Genomic DNA, 22461 nt, shown 5'->3' on the forward strand with positions numbered 1-22461 from the left:
ATGCGCTCACCGTGCTCGACCATACATTTTTTGATGCCCGGCCAAATGGCGCGACATCAGTTATAATTTGCCGAAGCGGCCACCCGGAGCCTTCCAATCGCATTGTCCGCCGTTGACATTTCAACATTTCTGCTCGGCTCTGTGCTACAGTTTCACGCTATAATGACTGCATTAAAATTCCGATGAGAAAAGCCTTTTTAAAAACCCATTAGCCACATGGTATAACGCAGGTAAAAAATAACCAATCGCGCACAATGGCCTGATTGGTTTTCCATTTGCGAAGCGTGCAGTTTACATGTCATCAAAGACGGTTACAGCCGGCTGGAATAATCGATGCGCCGGAATGGACAGTATAATCATCAACGGCGCTCGGTCAAATTTCGCTTAGCACGCATCGCGCGCGCTTGCTAACCTATAAAAGTACTCGATTGCGGCTCGGAGTGCATCGTCGGACGAATGTAATTACGCGGTGGCGCGCTTTGCATCTCTCTCTCTCTGTCTCTCGCGGACTAATCGTCGCGATAACCTTTGCGAGCTCTCCTCGACGCGTGATCGCCAAGCGGATCAATGATCTTGACGATCGTTTCTTTTTTCGGTTTGCCTTCGTGGCCATCAATTGTCGCACTCGGCATTGAAATGCCCTTAATATAATGTCACGTGGCTCTTTGACGCATGCAACCCATTACCAATGAATTATCAGTAGAATAAACACGCCAGCGTCGACCAGCCTGTTCACTCTTTCGCTCGGCAAAAGAAATTCTTGACTCGCCTACGCGAAGAATTTCCTTTGCCGGCGCTCTAATTGAAACGGAGCTTGTTGCGAGGCCGCACAACGGAGTGTCGCTCTCGCTCTTTGTTTCTTTCACAGGCGCGCAATTATTTAATAGTCTCCGTTCGTTTCCCGCTCGTTATTAAATGCGTCTCGCTTTTCCTCTCTCTCTCGAGTGCTATTAACCTTCGCTCAAAGTAAACCAAAAGGCCGAACCAAGTCGTCGATTGTCATGCCTCTCCATACATTGTAATTAGTATTGTCGACGTCTCAAAAACAGAAACGAGGCGCCTCCGGTAGCTTATTTTTCCACGAATAACGCACAGTATTACTGCTGAGTGCAGTCCCAACTGTACGCTGGCAAAAAAGAAACGCGCGCACACGAATTACCAGAGTTTTTCACGACTCTGATCTACTTTGAATCGTGACAATAACTTTTTTCGTGATAAGGTCATTTGTGGCTTGGATGCCACCTGATTTACGAGCCGAAAATTCCTTTTGCAGTGCTCCATACCACGAAGAATTTTCCTCTCGAGCCAGTAAAAATTCCACGAGCGTCTCCCGCATCCTGAACGTTTTTCCTTCCTCTTCCTCTTCCTAATTATTCATCCTCTCGCGAATCAACAAGCGCGTACAAAGTCGAAGGGAAAAGAACAGAATTTTCTTGATCGTCAAGGTATGCAAAAACTCTCTGATCATCAACGAATCGAGAAATTAGGCTTGACGGGGAAGCGTGCGAAGCCAATAAGTAGATCGAATTTACGTGGTTCACGTATGCGCGGCCATGCGCAGGGTATTAGGAAGGCATACCGAGACACGTTCACGAATAAATCTGGAATGAAGCTGGTAATTAATAGAACAGAGTAGACGACGCTGATTCTGCGGAGGGGGCGCTCCGTATGCACAATGTTCTCTCTTTCTCGCGCACGCGCGTGTGTACGTACGAGCTGACGTTTATGGTGGCATAAATTGAGACGCGCAATTGAGACGCGCTTTTCCTCCGCAACAAGCGATCTCCGCCTCTTTTCCCTCTATAAATCGTTTTAGTAACAGTCTCGCGGGGCAATTTTAATCCATCTCCCAACATTGCGATCGAGTGATTACGCGCGCGCGATAAGCAATTCAATTAGCCCACGTATGAACGTTGGAACATTGGACGCTTGTTCGCTCGTCTCGCGTCTATTAAAAAATAAAATGTCGCCAGGCCGAAGCGTTATGTGTGTTGCCGGCTGGCACTGTAGTTCCATATCCCCGAGAGCTATGGCGCAACGAACAGATTCATTTGACTGCCTTTAATGAATTTAAAGGACTTACGCTCTCTCGGGCGCGCACCCGTCGGTGGTGAAGTGCATTTTTCAAGTCTCGATATAATCTCCAGGCGTAGCGTTCGTTTCCCTCTCGAGTTTTCCCGATAATTGCCAGGATTATCCACTAGCTCCACATTTCAACTTTCATTTGTTCTCTATCGATTTCTTTCATTCAAGAAAATTCCTTAACTCTTGGTTGACGATCAAAGTTTATTATTCTTATTTTTTTACTTGTTTGACGTTGGCTCATGAAAGCTTGAATTCGCGGGTGATGCTAAGATGAAAAAAAAACGGAGACTTCTCGTAAAAAAGTTCACTCTCTCTGGCTCTGTTTCCGAATTCTCGCCGCACGAAATTCGCCATTTCAAGGAGGCTCACGCGCTTTCTCCTCGGATCACATACTCTTTGCATTTTTCATGCGCGCGGGATGCACCGAGAGTGTGCACTACCACGATGGGCATAACCGTAAAACTTTTTAGCATCCCCGGTGGTATCCACAGATTCCCTATTTTTTGACCCCCCGCCCCCTCCCGCCGCCACCCCCGTCCCTTCATAGCCTCATAGTCAACGGGTGGGGGAGGAAAAACGCTGGCTTTTATTAGCTGAATACATAGTAGACGGTCCGCCGCTAATAGTTATTCCATGATGAGCTTTCGAGGCATAAATGCGGGAATATAATGTACGCGGCATGGAAATTTCATAGTGCAGCTGCCTAATGGGATGTGAATTATCGATGCTCCTGTCGATTGGATGCGCGGCGCTCGAACTTCCGCCCGCGCAACCGAGATGAATATCTCATGCCGTTGATTTAATGTCCTCCCGCGGATTTGGAGGCACCCGCCGCGCCGCCACCTATCAGTACACGTCTCTTTGCGTGATGAATCGTCGGAAAAAGGAGTGAAAATCAAAGCTGGTGGACTCGCGTAATAACGGACCTGACTGGAAGTCAATTACACCTCTCCTCTCGTTGGACTTTTTTTTTAAACATACCTCGGACGAAATATCGTTTTCACTCTGTTGTCGGTCGACGCGACGAATGACGTTGACAGACTTCACGCGAATCGATTACCGTAAATGACATTGACAATAGCCGGCGCTAGCGAGAAATGATTGTAACGTGAGAATAGCTGCGCTCGATACGAATTTAGCTCGCTTAGCTCGTCTTATCGAGCTAAAGTAGAAAATCTACACTTGGTTTTGGATGAGAGCGCCAGAAATAGCCGCGGTGCTCGATGGAATTTCCCCGAAATGACTGTATTTCAATCGTGATTATTAGTGATTATTCCGGGATGGCATGCAAATTTCAGCGGGAAAAAGAGCACGAAGAGTGGCTCGGTATTCCAGCGGCGGCTCCGAGAGAGCCTAAAGCGGCTTTTAACTGCTGGCGAATGCGATCGGCGATAGCGAGTCGAACGAGTATCACGAAATTTCGGCCTGGCGTTTTGCGGATATGGTTATGGCTTCCTCCCCTCGGTCGCTATTTACGAGCGCGTTTTTGGCAATGAATACGGTGAAAATGCGCGCGCGAGCTGCATCCTCTTTGTGCGGCCTACATCGATCGCGCGCGCCTTTTCTTCGTCGTGCGCTTCCATTCTCCTGCTAACGGCAGATTTATTATCGAGTTCAACATTTTCCTCGAGGTTCACTGCTGCTGTGTGCTGTGCGCGGCAACTTTGACATTTCCGAGGTATCGATACCTTTGAAAAATGCTCGGACTGTTACTCGATATATTTTACTTCTCGTTGTTAAGCGTCCGGCGACGACGACGGTCACGCGAAAAACTTTTCGTTCCAAAAGTCTTCGTCCTGATGGGAGGGACGACGGCGGTGAGATTTTGTTCGGTCTGTCTACCACTCCGGAAGCTTAACGCTTTTATCTTGCTTCTCGTCTCTATAAGCTTAAGGAATCACGCTTCCCGTTTGTTGCTCGTGCGCGCGCGCTTGCGCGCGGGTCCAACTGCAACTCCCTTCACCTCCAACTTTTTTCCGGGGATACATTCTCCCTCGCAGGAATGCTCGTAAAATCTAATATACTTTGTTGCTCTTTTCCTCGAGCACGGAATTCGCTCGCTCGCTCTAATCTTACAATTTCCGAAGAACGTACGTGCATAAAGTAGAGTTGCTAAGGTGATTTAATTATGGGCATTCCACTTTTGCTGAGTAAGCACTTTGCAGCAAAGTCCGCTCGTATTCCAGGAGCTTCATCGTTCCAACTTTTTCAATAATTTTTTTCGATAATTTTTTCAATAAGTGACGGCGCAACGAGAATCATTCAGGCAAGGACAACAAATGACAACTCGCCTAGAAAAGAAAACAAAAAACTGGGACAGCATAGCCGCTGTAAGTAAAAGCGGTTACAATCTAATAATGAAAAGTGTAACAATACAATACGTTCTCATTTTGCCATTGCGTTTGTAAAAGTAGGCCACTTCACTTCAACGACACGTATTAAAGAATAATCTCGCAAAAACACGCGGCAAAATTCTACGTTTGCGAAAGTAATCTCGGTGAAGCGAAACATTCGAAGCGCCACTTATACAAAATGCAGCAGTGCGCTTTATAATCTGCACTTTCGTTTCCCCTCACCCTCAGCCCTCTCTCTCGCTCTTTCTCTCTCGGCGACCGCTAATTTCCCAGAGAGACTTTGTTAAGGTCACGTTAACTCGCGTCGACGACGACAGCAAAGAAGCTTGGAGCGGACAGCCAGTTGCCGAATGAGATAATCAATCGTAGAGAATCAAAAATTTATTCTTGACGCGGAATTGGCATGTCAGTCGAGCGAGAGCCACGCGAATCAAAGCAAGGATCTTGCCGTGCAATCAGACCCTCAGGCGGGAATCGTCGAAATGCTTGGCTTCAACTGGAAGGTAATTCGAGACAGTGAGAGAGAGAGAGAGCTCAACTCTGCCGCTCCAGTTGGCCCGCAAACGCGGATCGGAGCGCGCGTAAGGCGTCTTTTAGCCTGATTTCTCTTTATTTTCACGCTGTGGAGCGTTGATTGCCAGCCGTCGCTGTTGCTCTCGGCAAGCGGCTGTGTTAGCTTACCAAATGCCTCTTGATAAGCTCCCTTACCACTTCGATCCGAAGTTTTCTCTTTCGTAAAATCGTCGTGGAACGCCTGGAAATAGTTTGGCGCCGATAAACGTGTAACGCCGATACTGGCGGCGTGCGGTTTTTTTTTCTCCGAGGTCGCGGAAGCTCATAAATGACGTGAGAAAAAAACCGAAAACCACGCAACGGCGCGGCGTCCCGCGAATATCAGTAGCGGAAGAGCCGCGACGCTAATCTATCCCGCGATTCGCAGCCGCGAAACGGCAAGCCGCTGAAAAGTCGTCGAGTCGGCTGGAAATTTTTAGTGCTCACAGCGGAGGCAGTCAGGTATTTACGAGGGCGAGGAGGGAGCGCCAGTCAAACAATTTCGCGCGAGATAAGAAAAGTTTATAACGTGCGCTCGAAACGCTCGTAAAGAAGGCTTGCGATTTCGCGCGCCGCCCTCGAGATCCAATAATCTTGGGTCGTCGGTGGAGGACTCTAAACTGCATCGGCCTGAAAGGGTCGTAATTCATCGGCAAGCGCTGCGACGTGGAGCGCCTGTTGTATTCTGGGATCCATTTGGAAAATGAGCGCTGCTACTCGCCGGGACAGGCGGACAGGCGAGGGCGCGACTCGGCTCTCGCAATTAAAAGGCGAGCCTGGGGGTGAGTAGCTGCAAGGCTTACCGTGGTCGAGGCGCTGGAGCTGCGGTGGTGGTGCTCGGCCACGGGCGAACTGCCACCGTCGCGGCCATGGTTTATCTGACTGTCGAACTGCGTGGGCTTCTGCTGCACGATCGGTGGGGGCAGGTGCTGCTCTATGTCCAGGTGGCAGTAAGCGTCCAGATGGCTCTGCGCCCGCTTCTCCTCCAGCACGATCTTCCGCGCCGCGCAGAAGATTTTGTAGTATACCTGCAGTTTCCGTTTCGACTAGTTAGACGCGTGTCGCCGGCGTCGCTTCGACTCGAGCCGCGCTGCGAGCGCATCGAGTGTCAGCGCGGCTTGAGTGACGCTCGCGCTCGAGCTCTGACTTTGAAGGGCCGCTTGCCAAGCAAAGCGCCAAATCGATTCCGCGATTCGTATTGTCGCGGCAGGCGGGGACAAAGTGGGACGACCATTGCGAGTGAATTAAAAATTACAACAGCGAGTTTTCCTTGCGAATGTCAGTTTGAAAAGGTCCGATTGGTGATTCGAGCGACGAGCAAAGAATGACTTTGGCGTTTCGAAAGGAACCTCAAGTTTGCGCTTTTAAAATGAATATCTTTTTTCGCCGGACTGCTGCTTTCGAGTGAGCGCTTCTTTTCACGAGCGACACCTCACTCTCGTCGATCGTCGTGCGTTTCCTGACAATGAAGGGATCCAATTAATTGGCTATATCAATGTAACGATAATTAATTGCGGAACTGCAATTAGCTTGCTACTTGTCTCACCCTAACTTACCACTTAAAATTCTCCACCGTGCCTCTTTTTAGAATTTTAAATAGCCTGCTTCTTAATAATGACTTTATTATATTTACATAATGAATTATGCATGAACGATGAAGTCAAATTTGCTGTCTCGAGTGCTTGCATATCTACTTCATTATGGTAATGTCGCGAGTATCATGATAACGCCATGAAAGTGTGCTGCAAAACATGTTCATCGGACAAATTAAGGAATTATATGCACAAGTATATCTTGAATCGATTCTAATAAAGATAGTTACAGGTTGCGTTTTATCAACGAGTTCGAAACGTCCGCTCATCTTGGAAGGATGAAACAAGAAGTTGCAAGGTTTCAACGAACAATTCCATTGAAAGCTTGTGAATGTTATCGTTACGAATATGTTATCGTTCGCGCTCGCGTTGACCTACTTGACGTAGTGTCTCGCATACTCATGAATCAAAGAGTCCGCGATTGGTCCCGCGCCAAGCGAAGTTGCATTATCGCTCAAGGTCACTCAACGCGTCGATTTCACAACGGAGCCTCATCCTCTTGCTCCCGAGGGATCAACAAGTCTGTTTATGCGATTTCCGAGAGATAAGACGTAGGCGCCGTCGATACTCGAGACGACACGCGAGCGCTCGATAATTAAGACGCTGGCATCGTCGCGGCTAATTTACGATCGAGGCGTCGCTATCCATGATGAATCGTCGGATGAACAATGCGCGCCGACTATGCGCGGCGAATAGGCGGTCGCAGCGGATTTGCGAGCAAACGATTATTCAGCCGCTAGTCTTAGGGAAATTAACGACGAGCGCGGCTGTGAACTGCAGTCTCTGTCACTTTTCGGAAGTATAAACTATGCAAGCCGTTTCACGGATGGTGTACATTTTTGGTCAGAACGGAGTTCCCCGTGAAGTGACATTCGTCCTCGTTTTTCGGAGCAATTTCGACTGTTATCGAGCTGGCCCAAAAAGGAACGTGCACCTCGACTGTCGTTCGTCGAAGAAAATACTCACAAATATCATAACGGTGAGAGGAATGTAGAAGCTAAGAAGCGTAGCGTAGATCTGGTAGCCGAAGTTTTGGCAGACGATGCACTGCGAGACACCGGACGTGCTGACGGTGTACTCGTTTCCGAGTAGAAGCAGCGGTGGCAGGCTTATGGCCGCAGCGCCAAACCAAACGAATGCCACGTACATGATCATTCGCTTCGTCGTTCTCTTCACTCCGTATTCTAGGGGCATCGATATCGCGTAGTATCTGCGCACAAACAGGAAAAAGAGCAAGGCTTTAACCGAAACGAAAAAAACGACAAAACGAGTTATCATGCACAAAGTTTGTCCGCGCGCGAGATTCAATTCCACCTCGTCCGACCCTCGATCTTTTTCGTTTTTTTCCGCGCGATGTACTTTTACGGCCGTGTGCGCGTGCGGCGCGGGCTTCGCTTAATTGCTCGCCTCTATATATACGCCTCTGGATTAGTCCAATCGAACGTTCCTGAAGTACTTCTACGCAGCGCGAGAAATACCATTTTAGGGAAAGCAGCATTCGGCATTCAATTAGCACGTGAGCGTGCTCTCGTTAATTAAAACGTTCATATAGGGACAACTTTCAGACTCGAATATGCTGCGCGTTTTCCGCGATCCAGATGCAGTTTAAAAAAAAAATATTTGTAAATTCGTAGATTGGCGAATCGATGGCTCCGACGAAACAAGGAAAGAAAATATGTCTCGCGTCATATTTCGCGACTAGCAAAAATGAGAGGGGCCGGGGGGATGATCCATCCGTCATTCCCACCAATCGAAAACCCATCACTTGCTAGTGGATTACCTATAATCCCGGGAAAAAAATTGGTCGCGCGAGCGTGTATGCAAACGAAATTCTTGGAGGCCGCAGGGCATGGGATATGCAGTTGGCAGCGCGTCCCGAAAATCGCGCGTGGGCGTGTATGCTTATCCTCGCCACCGAAAAGAGTGCGCGGAATGGGGGAAAAAATCTAGTCGAGGTCGGGCGTGTAGATCCGTTGGCGCGCGATTTCCATTCAATTTCACATGCAGCACCGCGGAGTGTCATTCTTCACGGCGTTCCGACTTATAAAGATATCCCTCCGTAAATCCGACACGATGCGATTGGCCGTCGCGGCCGTTAAGAAGACGCTATAGACGGTTATCGAAGCACGCGCGTCAGCGCGCCACTCAAGTTGAAACGTTCTTCGCGGGCGCTCTACGGGACACTCGATAACAAGTCGGCGTCGCGCGCTTCACCTGCCAATACACCCGTAAACTTTTCACTCGCGCATAAACGTCGTCCGCGCGTCCCGTAGCTTCCATACGCGCGAGGCGGCACCCTTTCGCGCGATCAATCGCGAGACGTCTCGTAAGAGCGTAAGAGTCGGCCTGTCGAGAGCGAGTACGATGGCGGATCAGGCGCCTCGTCGCAACTCGGAGATCCGCGACGTTCCATTTGGCGAGGTTTCAGCGGGAATGCAGGTGCACCTTCTTCGCTCTTAGCTCTGTGTTTCGTGCGAGAAAGTCGCATTGTTTGAAATTCGGCGTCCCAGTATGCATTCCCGTGGCTTCGGGTCTTCGCGATGATAATGCATTCGCGCAATTTTTCAAGGAGCGAGCTTTGTTTCGGAGCCGGCAGCAGACGGAGAAAAGGAGGGCGAATTTCGCGGCTTTTATTTTTACTGCCGCGGGCATTTCCCAGTTAACTCGGAGATTTATTTGATTGCCTGGCAAAAGAAAGAACTGAATGCGAATTAAAAGCAGACTTTCGTTGGTCCGTACGGAGAGCTGAAAAGAAAAAGTAGAGTCCGATCAACGCGCTATCGTGCGCGTCTACATTCCGTCGTCGCGAATTGCATTACACGTATAGAGGATGCGACACGTCGCCTCGCTTAGATCTACGGCAGGTGGGAGAGAGAGGTTGGTCGGTCGGTTAATTAAAAGCGATATCGGGCTGACATTGACGTCTGCGCGTGACATCACGCAGCGCCAAACTCCTCCGACGGGTTATACGGCTGCGCCGGCAGTTTGGCCAAGGAGCCCCGCTTGTACCTCCAAGTTAATTAAACGTGACGTTCAGTTATTCTCGCCAGCCAGCTCGCTAATCGAGATCTCGGCAGATTTTTCGACTTGCTGTCAATGAAATTTTCTTTACACCGTGATCTCGTCTTGTCGATAAGAGCGCGCGCGATTTAACGAATATCCGAGGGAGCGAGGGGAGCGCGAAGATTCATATTTCGTTGGGACAATTGCTCCGAGAATTCACCTCGCCGCTACGAATCGCGCACCGCAACTGTTCGTTATACGTAGACCTGATTTAACTTTGATAGTGTGTGCGCGCGCGGCAACGCACGGAATTAATTTTACGCACCCTGTGCACCTACAAAGCTGAAGCGCTTTTTTTTCCGTCTCCCCTTTGTCGCGAGCGAAACGCGCGTCGGCCTTTATTGTAAAAAATGTACGAGCCATGGAAATCCGGCAGGGCAAAAAATATTGATAAATGAAGCGTAAAAGGTTACGATTTATCGACGTGATAAATAAAAAACAAGAAAAAAATAAAGAAAAAAAGAAAACACGCGTGCGCTGAAAACAGAAGCGGTTCGCGCGGTGCTTTCTTCCTTGCGTGACTGCACGCAACGACAGAATACGCCCAAAAGATGAAACCATCGCGTCGCGTCGGCGGGCTGCTGTCCAAGCCCGACAACGAGACTCGGTGCAACGGGAAATAAGAGCAGTGGTGCCGGCGCGTACAAGTCGCGCACACGTAGGCGCATCCCGCGGCGAGAGAGCGATTAGCGAGCCGACTGGATGGAGGCGCGTGCGGTCGCGGCGCGCAATTGGCGTTTAGCCCGAATAACAGTTGTTGCTCTGGGGCACTTACCGATCGACGGATATCATACAAAGGTTGAGAATCGAGGCGGTGCAGCTGAGCACGTCAAAGCTGACCCAGACCTCGCACAGGGTGGGCCCGAAGGCCCAGCTGCCGCGCAGCTCGTAGAGCATCGAGATGGGCATGACGAGCAGCGCCACGCACAGGTCCGACACCGCCAGACTGACCAGCAGGTAGTTGCAGGGCTTGCGCAGCTTCTTCACCAAGAACACCGCCACGCACACCAGGATGTTGCCGATCACCGTGCCAACGATTATCGCCCCGAGCACCAGCGCCACCAGGAGCGCCTACGGATATCGATCGCCAGCCCCATTATTCAGCCGCCGCGCTTTTGATTTTTATTCGCACTTGGTGGCGAGCAGCATTTCCATGGTTCCGCGTTTCCACGTCTCCACGTTTTCACGTTTCCACGGAGCCGCGCCGTTTGCTGGAATATACAAGCGCGCCAACTCCCAGAGGCACTTAATTCGAAAGTGCGCGCGACGTCAGATCGATTCTCCCGGCTCCCAGTTCTCGAGAAATTTGATTCGAGCAGTTGGTTTTAACGGGCGACTCGGCCGAAGTGGCGCGCGCGAGAAGCCTGGAATGCCGCATCGGGCGATCCCTCCTAATTCGGGACATGTTTTCTCGCCAAGCGCGCTCGACTGTCGAAGCAGCTGGGCGTTGGTGCGTCGGCGCGAGAGCGAACGCGCCGCTGGAGCGAGCGCACTCGACCCCGCGGAATTGCACTGCAGCGGGCAGAGCAAGGTTCGCTTGGCAATCGAAACGGACGCGAGCATGCGGCGGGCCAGTGGAGCAGATGCAGGAGGGCGCTCGAGGATCCGCGTCGGCCAGCCGACCGGGCAAAGCGACGGCTTACCCCGCATATAGTGTAGGCTGAATCCTTGCCGGGGAATACCCGGAAGAGGCCATCGGCGTTGAGCTCGTAGGTGTCGTTGTTGGCTGGCCAGTCGCCTTTGCTCGGGTTAGGAAGCCAGGTAGTCTCCGGGCTGCCGCTCGTTACGTCGGGCCCCTCCATACGCGTCTAGCCGGCAGCCAAGCGGCTCATCTTCTTCCTCTTCCACTGCTGCTGCTGCTGATGCTGCTGCTGCTGCTGGTGCCGCCGCCGCCGCCGCTGCCGCCGCTTCCTCCTCTCGGAGCTTCGTCGGCCAACCCGACCCGGTCAACTGAGCGCTCACTTGTATGTCAAAACGGCGACTGCTGCATCCTACTGCTCTCGTCCGCGTCTTCGTGTTCGTCTTCGTGCGCTCGCTCGGGCCCTCGCCTCGCATCGGGCCGCCAGTTCAACCGCCCCGCGATTTTCTTCCGCTTTCCTGGGCTTCGATCGCTTCCTCGCCGAGTGCCGCTGCCGATCCTGCGAATAAAACGTTCATATTTCGCTTGCGTGGTATTTTTTTATAAGATCGTACATTCATCACTCCGGCAATGAGTTTTCAAGACCGATATCATGCCACTCGCGGCGACGTAACAGTTATTTCAAAATAAATAACGCGCAGCGATAATAATCTTCCGAGAGCTGGTAAAATAATTCCGCGCAAGTTAAACTTTCTTCTTTATGGCCCCTTACGCCAGACCTGATTTACGGGCCTTTTAATTGCATTACTTTTTCACTTTGATTATCTCCAGCCTGAAACAGCGCTCTTTCCCCCTCTTCGAATGCGTTTTATCAATTGTTCCTTTTGTTTTCTTTATCGCTTCGCATCTGTCGTCGGGCGAATCGATCGAGATTCCAAGACCCGCGACAATTTTGAAAAGCAATTGTTGCGGTTTGGAATCACTCGTCGACGTTGTTTTTTACAGGCTCTCGACTCGTTACATCGATTTATATATACTGAAATTGTCGGGTGGGGCGTCATTCACATCGGCAGATAAGCCGTAGGGCGAGCCAGTAGAATGCAAATCGCGCGCGTCTTTTACGATGCTCGAAGACACGGAACTGCAGCCGCGCGGACGCTCGTTTTTTTTAGTTTCGCCGATATTCGACGCGCGCCAGATAATAGGCTAAGTAGGCAACGGGACTTGACTGGCGACAGACAAGAAATCGTTCGCAGGGCTGTCAAGCCAACGTGCAAACGGGGCTGCGTAAGTGGCACTTGCTGAAGCGTCAGCAGGACGCGCTGGGAGGTCGAGCGTGCTTTCCCCTTGTCTTGCTCGTTCGCGCAAGCCCGTCGCAGGACACTGCAGTGAATCGAAATTCACGTGTACGTCAGGGAGTATCTCTCCTTTCCGTCAACGATCACGCCCCGTAAATAAAGGCGATTCGTTTGTATGCTGCGACGAGTAACACGCTACACCGCGGGAATTCGATCACATTGCAAAGCGCACAATTACAACTCGGCCTGACAGTTACAAGCCCAAGTTTGATTCGCAACCGTCCCAAGTAACTAGTATTCGTCCGATTGCGCTCCGCGGGGGCAGAATGTTCTCTCTCTCTCTCTCTCTCTCTCTTCCTCTTCTGTTCGACGGCCTGTAGCTTTTAAATTGGAAATTCCTTGCGTGTGCACGCGTGATCGCATGTACGCGGGGGAGTACGCTGTGCTAACCATGAACGTCGTGAAAGGCAAAAGAAGACGACCGGAGGCGCGCGGCTTGTCTTGACGCATCGCAACGTTCGGCCCATTTCGCACGCGCCGGTGAAGCGCGACCGAAGTTTATTATTCGCTGACACGCCATCGCTTGGTGCTCCATACGACTGGCTGCGCGCGAAACAAGCCCTTTATCTCGTTCTACTCGCGCGTGCTTTGTAATTAGCTCCAATACTGCTACGGTGCCGAGTTCTTTTCTATCGGACGACTGATCAAGGACCGAGGGAGTCGCTCGGGAACGCGGAAAGGCGCACGGCTAGATAGTAATGTCGTCGGTAAACTAAATGTTTGTTCGTGAACGTCGCCTGGTGACACGTCCATCTCGAAGGCGCGAGCATGAGTCAGCAGCTGTTCAATGATATTTCCGAGTTTGACTTACTCTTCTTCAGCAACGCATGCGTGTGCCATCTCCCCGTTACGAGATCGTCAAGGCGAAAAAAGAGATTGCCTCGCGAACTGCCTTGCAAATCTCTCCGCTGGCGTCAATATCTCATAAGAAGCACGGAAGGACGTGTCATTTGTTTATTCGTTCCCTCTCCATCGTCTCTTTTATCGACGAGCGCATTAACGCAAGCTACGACTTGCCACCGGCACATCATCAGCATTAACGAGCATGCCATCGCACACGCGTGGCCGGCCAGTAGGACCGGCTGAGAAAAGTATCTAGCAGGAGCTGACTGCACGGCGGAAATTGACGCGTTCGGTCATACGCGAAAACGTCCCAAGATTGATCGATCAGAAGTGAATCCTGCGGGTGAAAAAAGCTTCGAGCTTCGCGTGATGGATGATCCATCTCGGGATAGTTTGGGGTCAAGGCCATTAATTCTTCCTGCCCGGAACCCCATCTTGTCGGTTTTTCTCCCGTCCTCTTCTGTACCACACTTGCGCGATGTCCTCTAATGTCGCGATCGTTTATTTTTTTCTGCGTCTCGTCGACGCGCAGCTGCGCACTCGACCGCACGGTACTTTGAACTATTACTTCATTCCGCGAAGCGCGTCTCTCGTTAGGGGAATTTATTCGGCCGGTTAGGCAGCCAATATTTCCGTGACAGATAGAAAAAGCGGATGAGAGGGTAGTTTGTCTTTGAGGAGCGCGTCGCGGATCGTTAGTGTAGGCAAAGCCCACGGAATGCTATATTCGCGTATCATTATTTCGCGCGGCAGAAAGGGGAGAGGGGCAAGCAGCAGCCTGACTGCTCATTATAATTTAACTTGGAAAAACCAAGTGGACGCCGTATCTTATGGCCTGGCTGCTACTGCCAGGCGGCGCACACGCCACTTATTATTACACTAGCCCAGCTCTCGAGCCGCAGACCAACTTTGGAATATTCGACGAGACTTCCCAATGAGATTGCGAATACTTTGCCCGGGGCTGCGTAGCTCTCGATTCTTCTATGAACATCTCTCTTGCCGATAACCATTCGGGGGGATTATCGCGAATCTGATCCGAAAGCGAATCCCAAAAAGTTCATTTCAGCTGGGGAACGAAAGCTTCGTTCAGTGAGATTTTCCGTCGTCGCGAGCGCAACAAACACCAGAACTCTCGCGAACTTGCGCTTATGTCGGGAAAGTTTCGTCGCTCGCGCGCAGCAAAAAGGGCGCCGCAGTGAGATTTTAAGCAGTGCTCGCTCTTTCGCGCGCGCGCGCGCGCGGCAGCGAGGCGGGCGTGGAGCGAGCGAGATGCACATAGCCATCGAGTTCAGAGCCGAACTGTTGCTGCCGGAGCGCAAAGTTGCGCTACGAGGGCTGAAAGTTGGCTGCTCGCGCAGACACCGTGTGTAATCTAATCTTTCCGATGTAATAGTAAGTAATACTAATGTACTTTTGTCGTTCTTCGGCGCCAACTCTGACTGATAACTTTAATCAAACTTATGCCAAGCCAAGGCATTTTTCAAGCTTACGCACTCCACTCGCGCCTATAACATACAGAACGGACGCAATTCACTCGAAGCTGTGGATAACTGTCAACAAAGTTGCACTCGAATTATGTGGCAACAAGTTTCGAGTGGAGTTTAGATTCCCACCACGGCACGATAATTCAGTGAAGTTTCTTCATTGCGACACGCTGGTTCATTTGGGGGATTTCCTATACACGTCGAGCGATAATGCTATCGAAAATAACGTTACGTCGCGCCGCGAAATTGGGTTACGGGTAACACAGAGAACACAGCGGACTCCGCGAGCGAGCGAGCGAGCGAGCGAGCAACAAGTCAAGGCGCGCAGCCGTCCGCGAGCTCGAGCAAGATGCGCTCGCCAGCGGGAACATTCCATTAATTGGCGTCACACCACATCGGCTTGCTTGCCTACGTAAGCGCCGCAGGCACGAGCGCGCTTCCGTCGCTGCTATTTAGTGGCTCTTGTATGCCGAAGTGGTTTTTCATCCGGTCAGACTGCCGGCTGTTCGAAAAAAGCGGCGAGTGCTTTTCTTTGGCGAGTCGCTCGAAACGACGTGTTGATCGGTGCGATCGAGCATTCACCACTGAAATGACTCGAATAGACGAAATCGAGCGTGAAAAGTAACGAGCGTTCGATTGCGGCGTAGCGATGTCACGTGCGCGGACGAGGTCGCGTACGCGTAATCTGGTTTGGATGTGCTTGGCGAGCCGGGACAAAATCGCGCGCGATCTTTTTACTCGAATCAGCGCTGTACCCGTCACGTCGTCGCGAACCGTTCGAAATCGGACACATGTCGCCGATGGATTCGCGCGGTGACCCTGCAGTCGCTCGCTTTCGACGGACAGGCGAGCGACTGCATATCGTTGGATCGACGATACAGCAGAAGAATGCTTGGTTCGCAGGCTCGTTCGCGAGTGAGGGTGCGTTAACGTCAACCTGCGAGAAGGCCCTCGACCTACTTTGCTCCCACCCACTTGTCCTTTGTATGCCACACCTCGCTCGCCTCTCTCGCAGCCGGCCCCTCGTCGTTTTTCCTTCCCTCGAGTACTCTTGGGCCCTTCTATCGGGCATACCCCCGCGACTGCGCTTTTCTTCACCATTTCGATCATACAAGTTTAATTGGACTTGGACGAGCGACAGTCAGTTTGACTGATAAATTTTCGCAAGCTGCGCTACGAGTTGCTCTGTGCGCCTGTGTTTTCAAAGCGTTGCCAGCAGTCAAACTCTCAAGCCAAACTTGACTGTACGCAGCTATGCTAGGCAGTATTATGAACTACAACTTTACAATCAACATAAATACACCGAGTACGCCTGACAAACTCCTATACGGCTACGTACATTCCTGCCCCAGCTGAAACAGTTTCGCCATTTGTAATTAATAAATCGACACGATGCCAAGGCTTACCGTTCCATTGTCAACGTCATTCGTTGTATCGACAGAAGCAGCATTGGTTTGTCAAACTTGAACGAACTAATTCCGCATTTTGAGGGAGAATGTTAACCTTTTCCTTTGCTTTCGAAAGTTAAAATCCATCGGGATTGTGGTTGAACGAGCTGCGCCTCCTACCCTCAAATTCCAAAGAAAGCGCCAGTGCGCAAACAAATTAGAATTATCATTGTTTGATCGGCGCGGTAACGGATTTATTTCTCAAACGCGATTACTTGAATACGCGTCGAAATGGCCCGAGTTCTCGTTGATATACGTTAGCACAACTGAGCATTGTTTACGAGCACTTGACCGGCCGTTTTAATTTCACACCTGCGAGTTTTAGAGATAGAGGTAAAAAAGAGAGCGAGGTAATACACACGTGCGCGCGCGCGGCGACGGCAGTGCTTGGGGCGCACTAAGCCCTTCAGCGGCAAGCGGTAAATTCAAGTTTAGAGGTATAATTTGCAAGACTGACACACACGCGCGCACACACGCACGCACGCGAATTTGCCCGAGTCAGATGCACGGGAGGAAGCGTGGCTTTGCCGTCCTCGTAAAAGGCTGTCTGCTCGGCCTCGTTAAACTCGACGTTTATTCGTAAGCGCAGTAAAGCTACTTTTATTGCCAACCGACCGACTGAGACAGAATAGAGAAATGGAGAAGAATCGACAGGATATCCGCTGGAGAGCGCTAAAAACAAAGATGGATATATTTCAACCAAATGCTCATCCTCTTACCTACTTTGCATATCTGTCCGAAGCGTCGACGCAAGTTTAAACTATCGGATTTACGTCGTTCTTTCCTTGCTCGAATTCCATTCGCGGCCGGACAATTAAAACAGGCGCGCGTCGAGAAAAGAAACAAAGCACAAAATGAGGTACGACCCTGGCAATATCTTTTCGCTGAGGCCTTGTCTGCGTGTGCGTGTATTTTTTTTGTAGCGCGTTCGTAATTAGAGGAAGCACGGCATTCTTCAATTAAACCAGAGTCTCCGTGGAATTCAATGAATATGTAATCTCTCTCCCCTCCCTTTCTCTCTCTCGCTCTATAATGAAAGCTATGATTTTTTTATCGCACACACACACGCTCGCACTAGCCGCTCACGTGCGAGGAAACCTGAGTTCTCGCGGACTACGCGTTTCTTTTTATTTTCGAAACGTGAAATAGCCTTGTTGGAAAATAATATATTTTGAGGTTTCTTGAAGGCATTGGTTTCAACGATTTTTTACTGTGAGAATCAAATCGAGTTATTACTTTTCTGAACTTCATCTGCCGATGAATAAACTTCTCGCTCTGTCTACCGATTAATTTACTTTAGAGCATTAGGATATTGCGAATAATGAACATTTTCCGGAAAATAATACCTGATTTGCATCAATGACGCATGCAACGTTGTAAGCGGGATGCGCCGTTGTTTTGAACACAGTTATCAAATCTTGACCTAAATCCAAATAGCCGCGGAAAACCAGCTCTTAAATTTAGAAAAACAATGTGATGCCACTGACAAGGCGTTCAATTTTACGTTAATCAACGCCTACAACTTTGTCCTTTTTTTTGTTAAAAGAGCTTGGAAAACTCTGCTCCGCGACGGTGCCGGGGAGAGCGGGAGGAGAGCAGCTTTGAAAAAAGTGTGGCGTAGCACAGAAGCCCTAACTTTCATCAAGCTGGCGGGCGCGCGCGCGCGCGCGCGCGAGAGTTCACTCCTGTCTGGGGATCATCAATCTGACCGTGCTCGAGAAAGAAAAAAGGAGCCTTCTCTTCCCGGCCCGGCCTTCCTCGGTCTCATTAAAAAGAGCCTCGCGGCAGACTAGCAAGCAGCCAGCGGTTATCGAGTTGACGAAGGCGACGACACATTAAACCCCTCGACGAAGAAAGGGGCGAGAAGTCCGAGTAGCTCGCTCGCCGGGGACGGCCTTGGGTTCGAAAATAAAGAAGAGACTGGCTGCGTACGGGGTCGATGGGCCTAAGAAGACTCCGAAGGCTTAGTCGGCCCAGTCAGGCGCGGCTATGAGATTTGATGACAGAGCAAACGCCCTTATCCGCGCGAGCATGTACGCCCGATTTCACCGAGAAAGGGCGACTCGGATTTAAATTCAATAGAACGGCGTTTCGAGTCGCGCCGGCTTACGATCTTCGACCCGATAAGCGTCTTCTCTTCGCGCTAAATATACACCTCCATCCGATCGTTTCCAACTATTCAAGGTTTGCGGATAAACGCTATCGATTGCGATCAGTTTAATGACTGACAATTGGCCCGGAAACCTTCGCTTGAGCTTGCAAAGTGTCAAGTTTGAAACGATTCCGACAACTATTTTCTACTTCTAATGATATAATAATAAAATCGATCTTCTGAATTCTTGCAGGCCATAGAGCAATCGATAAACAACAATCAAGATAGAAGGTCGAGCGATGATGTCTGCGGTGGTAGCGTTTCGAAAAGCGACTCGAATGCCAGTGCGCTTTAAAGGCTCTCGCAAATGGGTGAAATCAATGCAAAGAGGAGAGGAAGAAAAGATATCGACTGAAACCCGTTCGGAAGCTTACCGAAGTGTTTGCTTGCCGCGAGTTTTCGCGTTGTGCATCTCTCAAACATGCACAGACGGCATTTCGAAGTGAGACGCGGCTCGGCTTTTTGCGTATCAATCCCGTTATGCCGAAACGCCTCTTGCCCGGGATACGTAGCGCGAAGCACGAAAATTTTCCGGTTGTTTGCACTTAAGCGCCAACGACAACGGGATATATCGCGCAAGCGGCAGTTCGCCTGGGATTGTCGAAGTTGACAGTCAAAGCTTGGCGCGCTAATGCCCCACGCGTGCATGTTTATTTTCGCGCTCTGGAGATTTTCAATGACGTCTGTTTGCCGTGCCTTAGATTCGGAACCAGCAGGGTTTGCGAGAGCAAAAAAGGAACGCTGCGTTGCAGGTAAATACTTAAAAAACCTCGATGAAAATTTCAATAGTCGGTCGGATTCAGCCACACAATAGTGAGCTTACGATGCCGGCGAGAGATCTAACGTATATATACATATATATTTTTTTTATTCCAGGAGCTTCGCATATCGCACACACAAACACACATCGAAACGAATGGGGGTATGGAAGGGTGGATTTATAAATATTTATATTCTAAGCTTTTTGCACGAGTGTGCCAAAGAGAAGGAAGTGGAAATCAAAGGCCGCGGAACAATAGCACTGGTTTCTAATTAATTTCACGCAGCTGGCTTCAAAGGAAGGTGCCTTATTCAAGATGATAATTACCAGTGGCAATTATGCCGTTTCCACGTCAAAGGTGGCCCAAATTTCCCACCATCCCCGTAACCCGCAAGAGTTCTACTCGCAAGCGTCCGGGTAAGACGCGCTCGCGTGATATCTCAGTCTAGGCATTATTTGGATTATTTAAGCCGTGCGCCAGACGCTTTATTCCCCGTCTGCTTTCATTCGTCGGCCCTTACGCCTCTCCGGTCAAGATTGCGACATCCTATTTTGGATTATCGAAAGGAGACGACGCTAATATTCTACTCGGCCATGGTTGACCTTTATAATGTTCGCTCTCGGTTGTGGGTTATTGTTCTTATTGTCTTTATTCTTTTCGAGATGTCGACAAAATTTATTTCGCTGATGTCATTCGGGCTAAATTATAACGGCATCTCTTGTGCAAGGGACTTCATTCCACGGCATTTGAAACCGACGCGACGGCAAAAATGTTTCCTATTTAATTAAAAAATGTTTCAAATTCATTGTTAATACTGCAGATGACCCTGTTCGCAACTAATTTCTCAATAGAAATACGCTGGCTTGAGCGAGAATAAAAATTTTCGTCTTTTGCGAAAATTTATTTGGACACGGTCGAGCGATCGACTGTCGCTATTTCCATTTTAATAATCTCGGAGAAGAAAATAAAAGTATCGAAAACTACACAACGTTCCTCGCTCGTCCAAATAAGCCCAATTCCCTAAGTTTACTTTTTGACGTGCACATAGTCACCGAGTTAACACGCTGTCACTGCGGGGCTCGCTCTCGCGACGGTGGCATTGAAGTAGATTTATTAGACGTGTGCCCGAGTGGTGCGCGATCTCGCGCGAGTAAATATCCTTTGAAATTCCATTCGGCGGGCTCGCACTTTTTCCTGCGATTATCATCTCCTCGAGAGATTCAAATTCTCGCGACGAACGAAGCCCCGGTTGCTTTTTTCCATACTGTAGGCGGCGGCAATGAAGGCTATTGTAAATATGCTCACGCTTTGCACTTCGCAACTGTACCGCGCGCGTGTTTGCTGACGGCCCGTATCCGCAGCAGCTTTTTTTCACGAGGGAGCTACGAGCATTCATTTGAGTAGAGCATGTTTTTCCGTGGACGCGTAGCGTGAGAGCCGGACGGTTTCCCAGCTATGTAGGTGTGCTGCGCATTGTTGTTTGCCGCGCGAGTAAAAACGTTGTCTCCCCATCGCGGGCGCACACGTAGGTGTGTTGGCGCGAGAGAAAACGTTTGTCGATCGCGGACGCGTGCACGCACGCGCCCACCCGAGCCTCTCTGTCTTCGCGTCCGCATGCTCACGCACTTCGGGCACGAGCTCGGGAATTCCTTGAATCTGCCTGCAAATCCAAAAGATTTTCATTTTTTATACGCGGTCAAATTGGATTCTCGAGCGGCTTGGAACTTACGGTGATGCGCGCGAGAGAGAATTTGCTCGACGGGCAATTTGGAAAAGGAACAACGTCGGCGAATTCGCTTGGCTCCAATCGGAAATCAGATGCGCTGTTTATAGTATCGCCTCGAGGTTTGTTTGAGCGAATACCTTACCTGCGAACAGAAGGCGAAAAAAGTTTTGTCGTTCAAAAAGTTTACGATTAATTAGTCGGACGAACGAGTATACGAGGCTTTGGCTGCTCAAAAACCGCGGAAGTCGGGACTCAAAGGAACCATAAAGTTAACCGCCGGAGAGCCCTAAAACCGTCGCTCTAATTACAAACAAGCTTGGCAACACAACTCAAAGTAAGCGCCAAAAAGAAAAAACGAAGCGAGGAACAGATGTATCCGTTGTATATATTTTTACGTGGTGGAGGGGAAACGTATCAACCGTAAATTTCGCGTGACCCTCGAATCGAGAGAGAGAATTTTTTATTTGATTTAATACTATATTTACTTGTGTTTAGGTTTGTTAGAGCCATAAAGCACTTACGTAAACAAGTAATATATTGTAAAAGCGAATACAAATAAAAAACAAAATATTTTTAATTTGGAGAAAATACAAAATTAAACGTTGTATAAATAATGTTGATCAGCTGTCCGCAGAGCTAGTTGGATAACAATATCTACCATTTCTAGAATAGTTAACAACAATAAAAAAGATTAAGATAAGAGAACAAGATTACAAATAGAGCGAGAGGGAGAGAGAATAGGATACAATTGGGTGCAGAGCGGAGGATGTATGATAGCCAACTTCCCTCGCAAAAAAGTCCGATACGCGAACAACGGCAGCTGCGCTCTCGTAGAGCCGAGCTCTTGCACAAACGCTACCTTAGTGCAGGGCACTAGAAAGAGAGAGGGAGAGAGAGAGAGAGAGAGAGAGAGAGAGAGAGAGAGAGAGAGAAAGAGAGAGATGGGCATATAGATACACCGGCTGAGACAATACGAGTATGTATCTTGACCAAAGTACGCATTCACGTTTAGTACACACATGGCACGAGCTCACGTCGATGCTGCTGACACACTCGAGGGTGGAATTTGTTACGGGGCGCCGCGATGAAAGAGAAAGTGAATTGAGTGCCGTTGGATATTTCAAGCGCTCGAGCTTTAGCTATATGGCGCTATACGCGTCCGAGGAGAGAAAAGTACATTGGATTGCTGTTACTCGGCGACGCGATGTATGGACTTGTTGTGTTCCCTCCTCCTACGATTTATTTTCGTTGGCTTCGTTTGTTGAATTGACGCAGATCCAGCGCCGCTGGCGCAAGTCTCGCGGATTAGCTTTCGCGATTTCGATAACTCGCGCGCGCTCATACGCGAGCCAAGCAGTGGAGAAACTTTTCTAAAAGTGCTCGCGTGCGAATGCCTTTCGATATCTATCACGAGGAAGGTCATCTCTCTTTCTCTCTCTTTCTCGCGCGCGCATGGATTTTTTT

At 49.8% G+C, this 22461-nt stretch overlaps 1 protein-coding gene across 4 annotated transcripts in view; it reads right to left on the reverse strand.

Moving 5' to 3' along the window:
* LOC131665078 (5-hydroxytryptamine receptor 1-like) overlaps window positions 1–22461 on the reverse strand; it is a 77650-nt gene that overhangs the window by 16241 nt on the left and 38948 nt on the right. For 3 of the 4 annotated variants that reach the window (XM_058936678.1, XM_058936680.1, XM_058936679.1), the window contains exons 2-5: window positions 11290–11784; window positions 10422–10717; window positions 7550–7793; window positions 5795–6019 (exon numbers count right to left, since the gene is read on the reverse strand). In XM_058936678.1, the coding sequence (XP_058792661.1) occupies window positions 5795–6019; window positions 7550–7793; window positions 10422–10717; window positions 11290–11448 (924 nt within the window). In that variant the 5' untranslated portion in view covers window positions 11449–11784. The remainder of the gene's footprint in view (window positions 1–5794; window positions 6020–7549; window positions 7794–10421; window positions 10718–11289; window positions 11785–22461) is intronic. The other variant, XM_058936681.1, reaches the window with a different exon arrangement.

This window comes from Phymastichus coffea, unplaced genomic scaffold (assembly GCF_024137745.1).
Source record: "Phymastichus coffea isolate CEN01 unplaced genomic scaffold, Cenicafe_Pcof_1.1 PCOF00047, whole genome shotgun sequence".
Lineage (NCBI taxonomy): Eukaryota > Metazoa > Arthropoda > Insecta > Hymenoptera > Eulophidae > Phymastichus > Phymastichus coffea.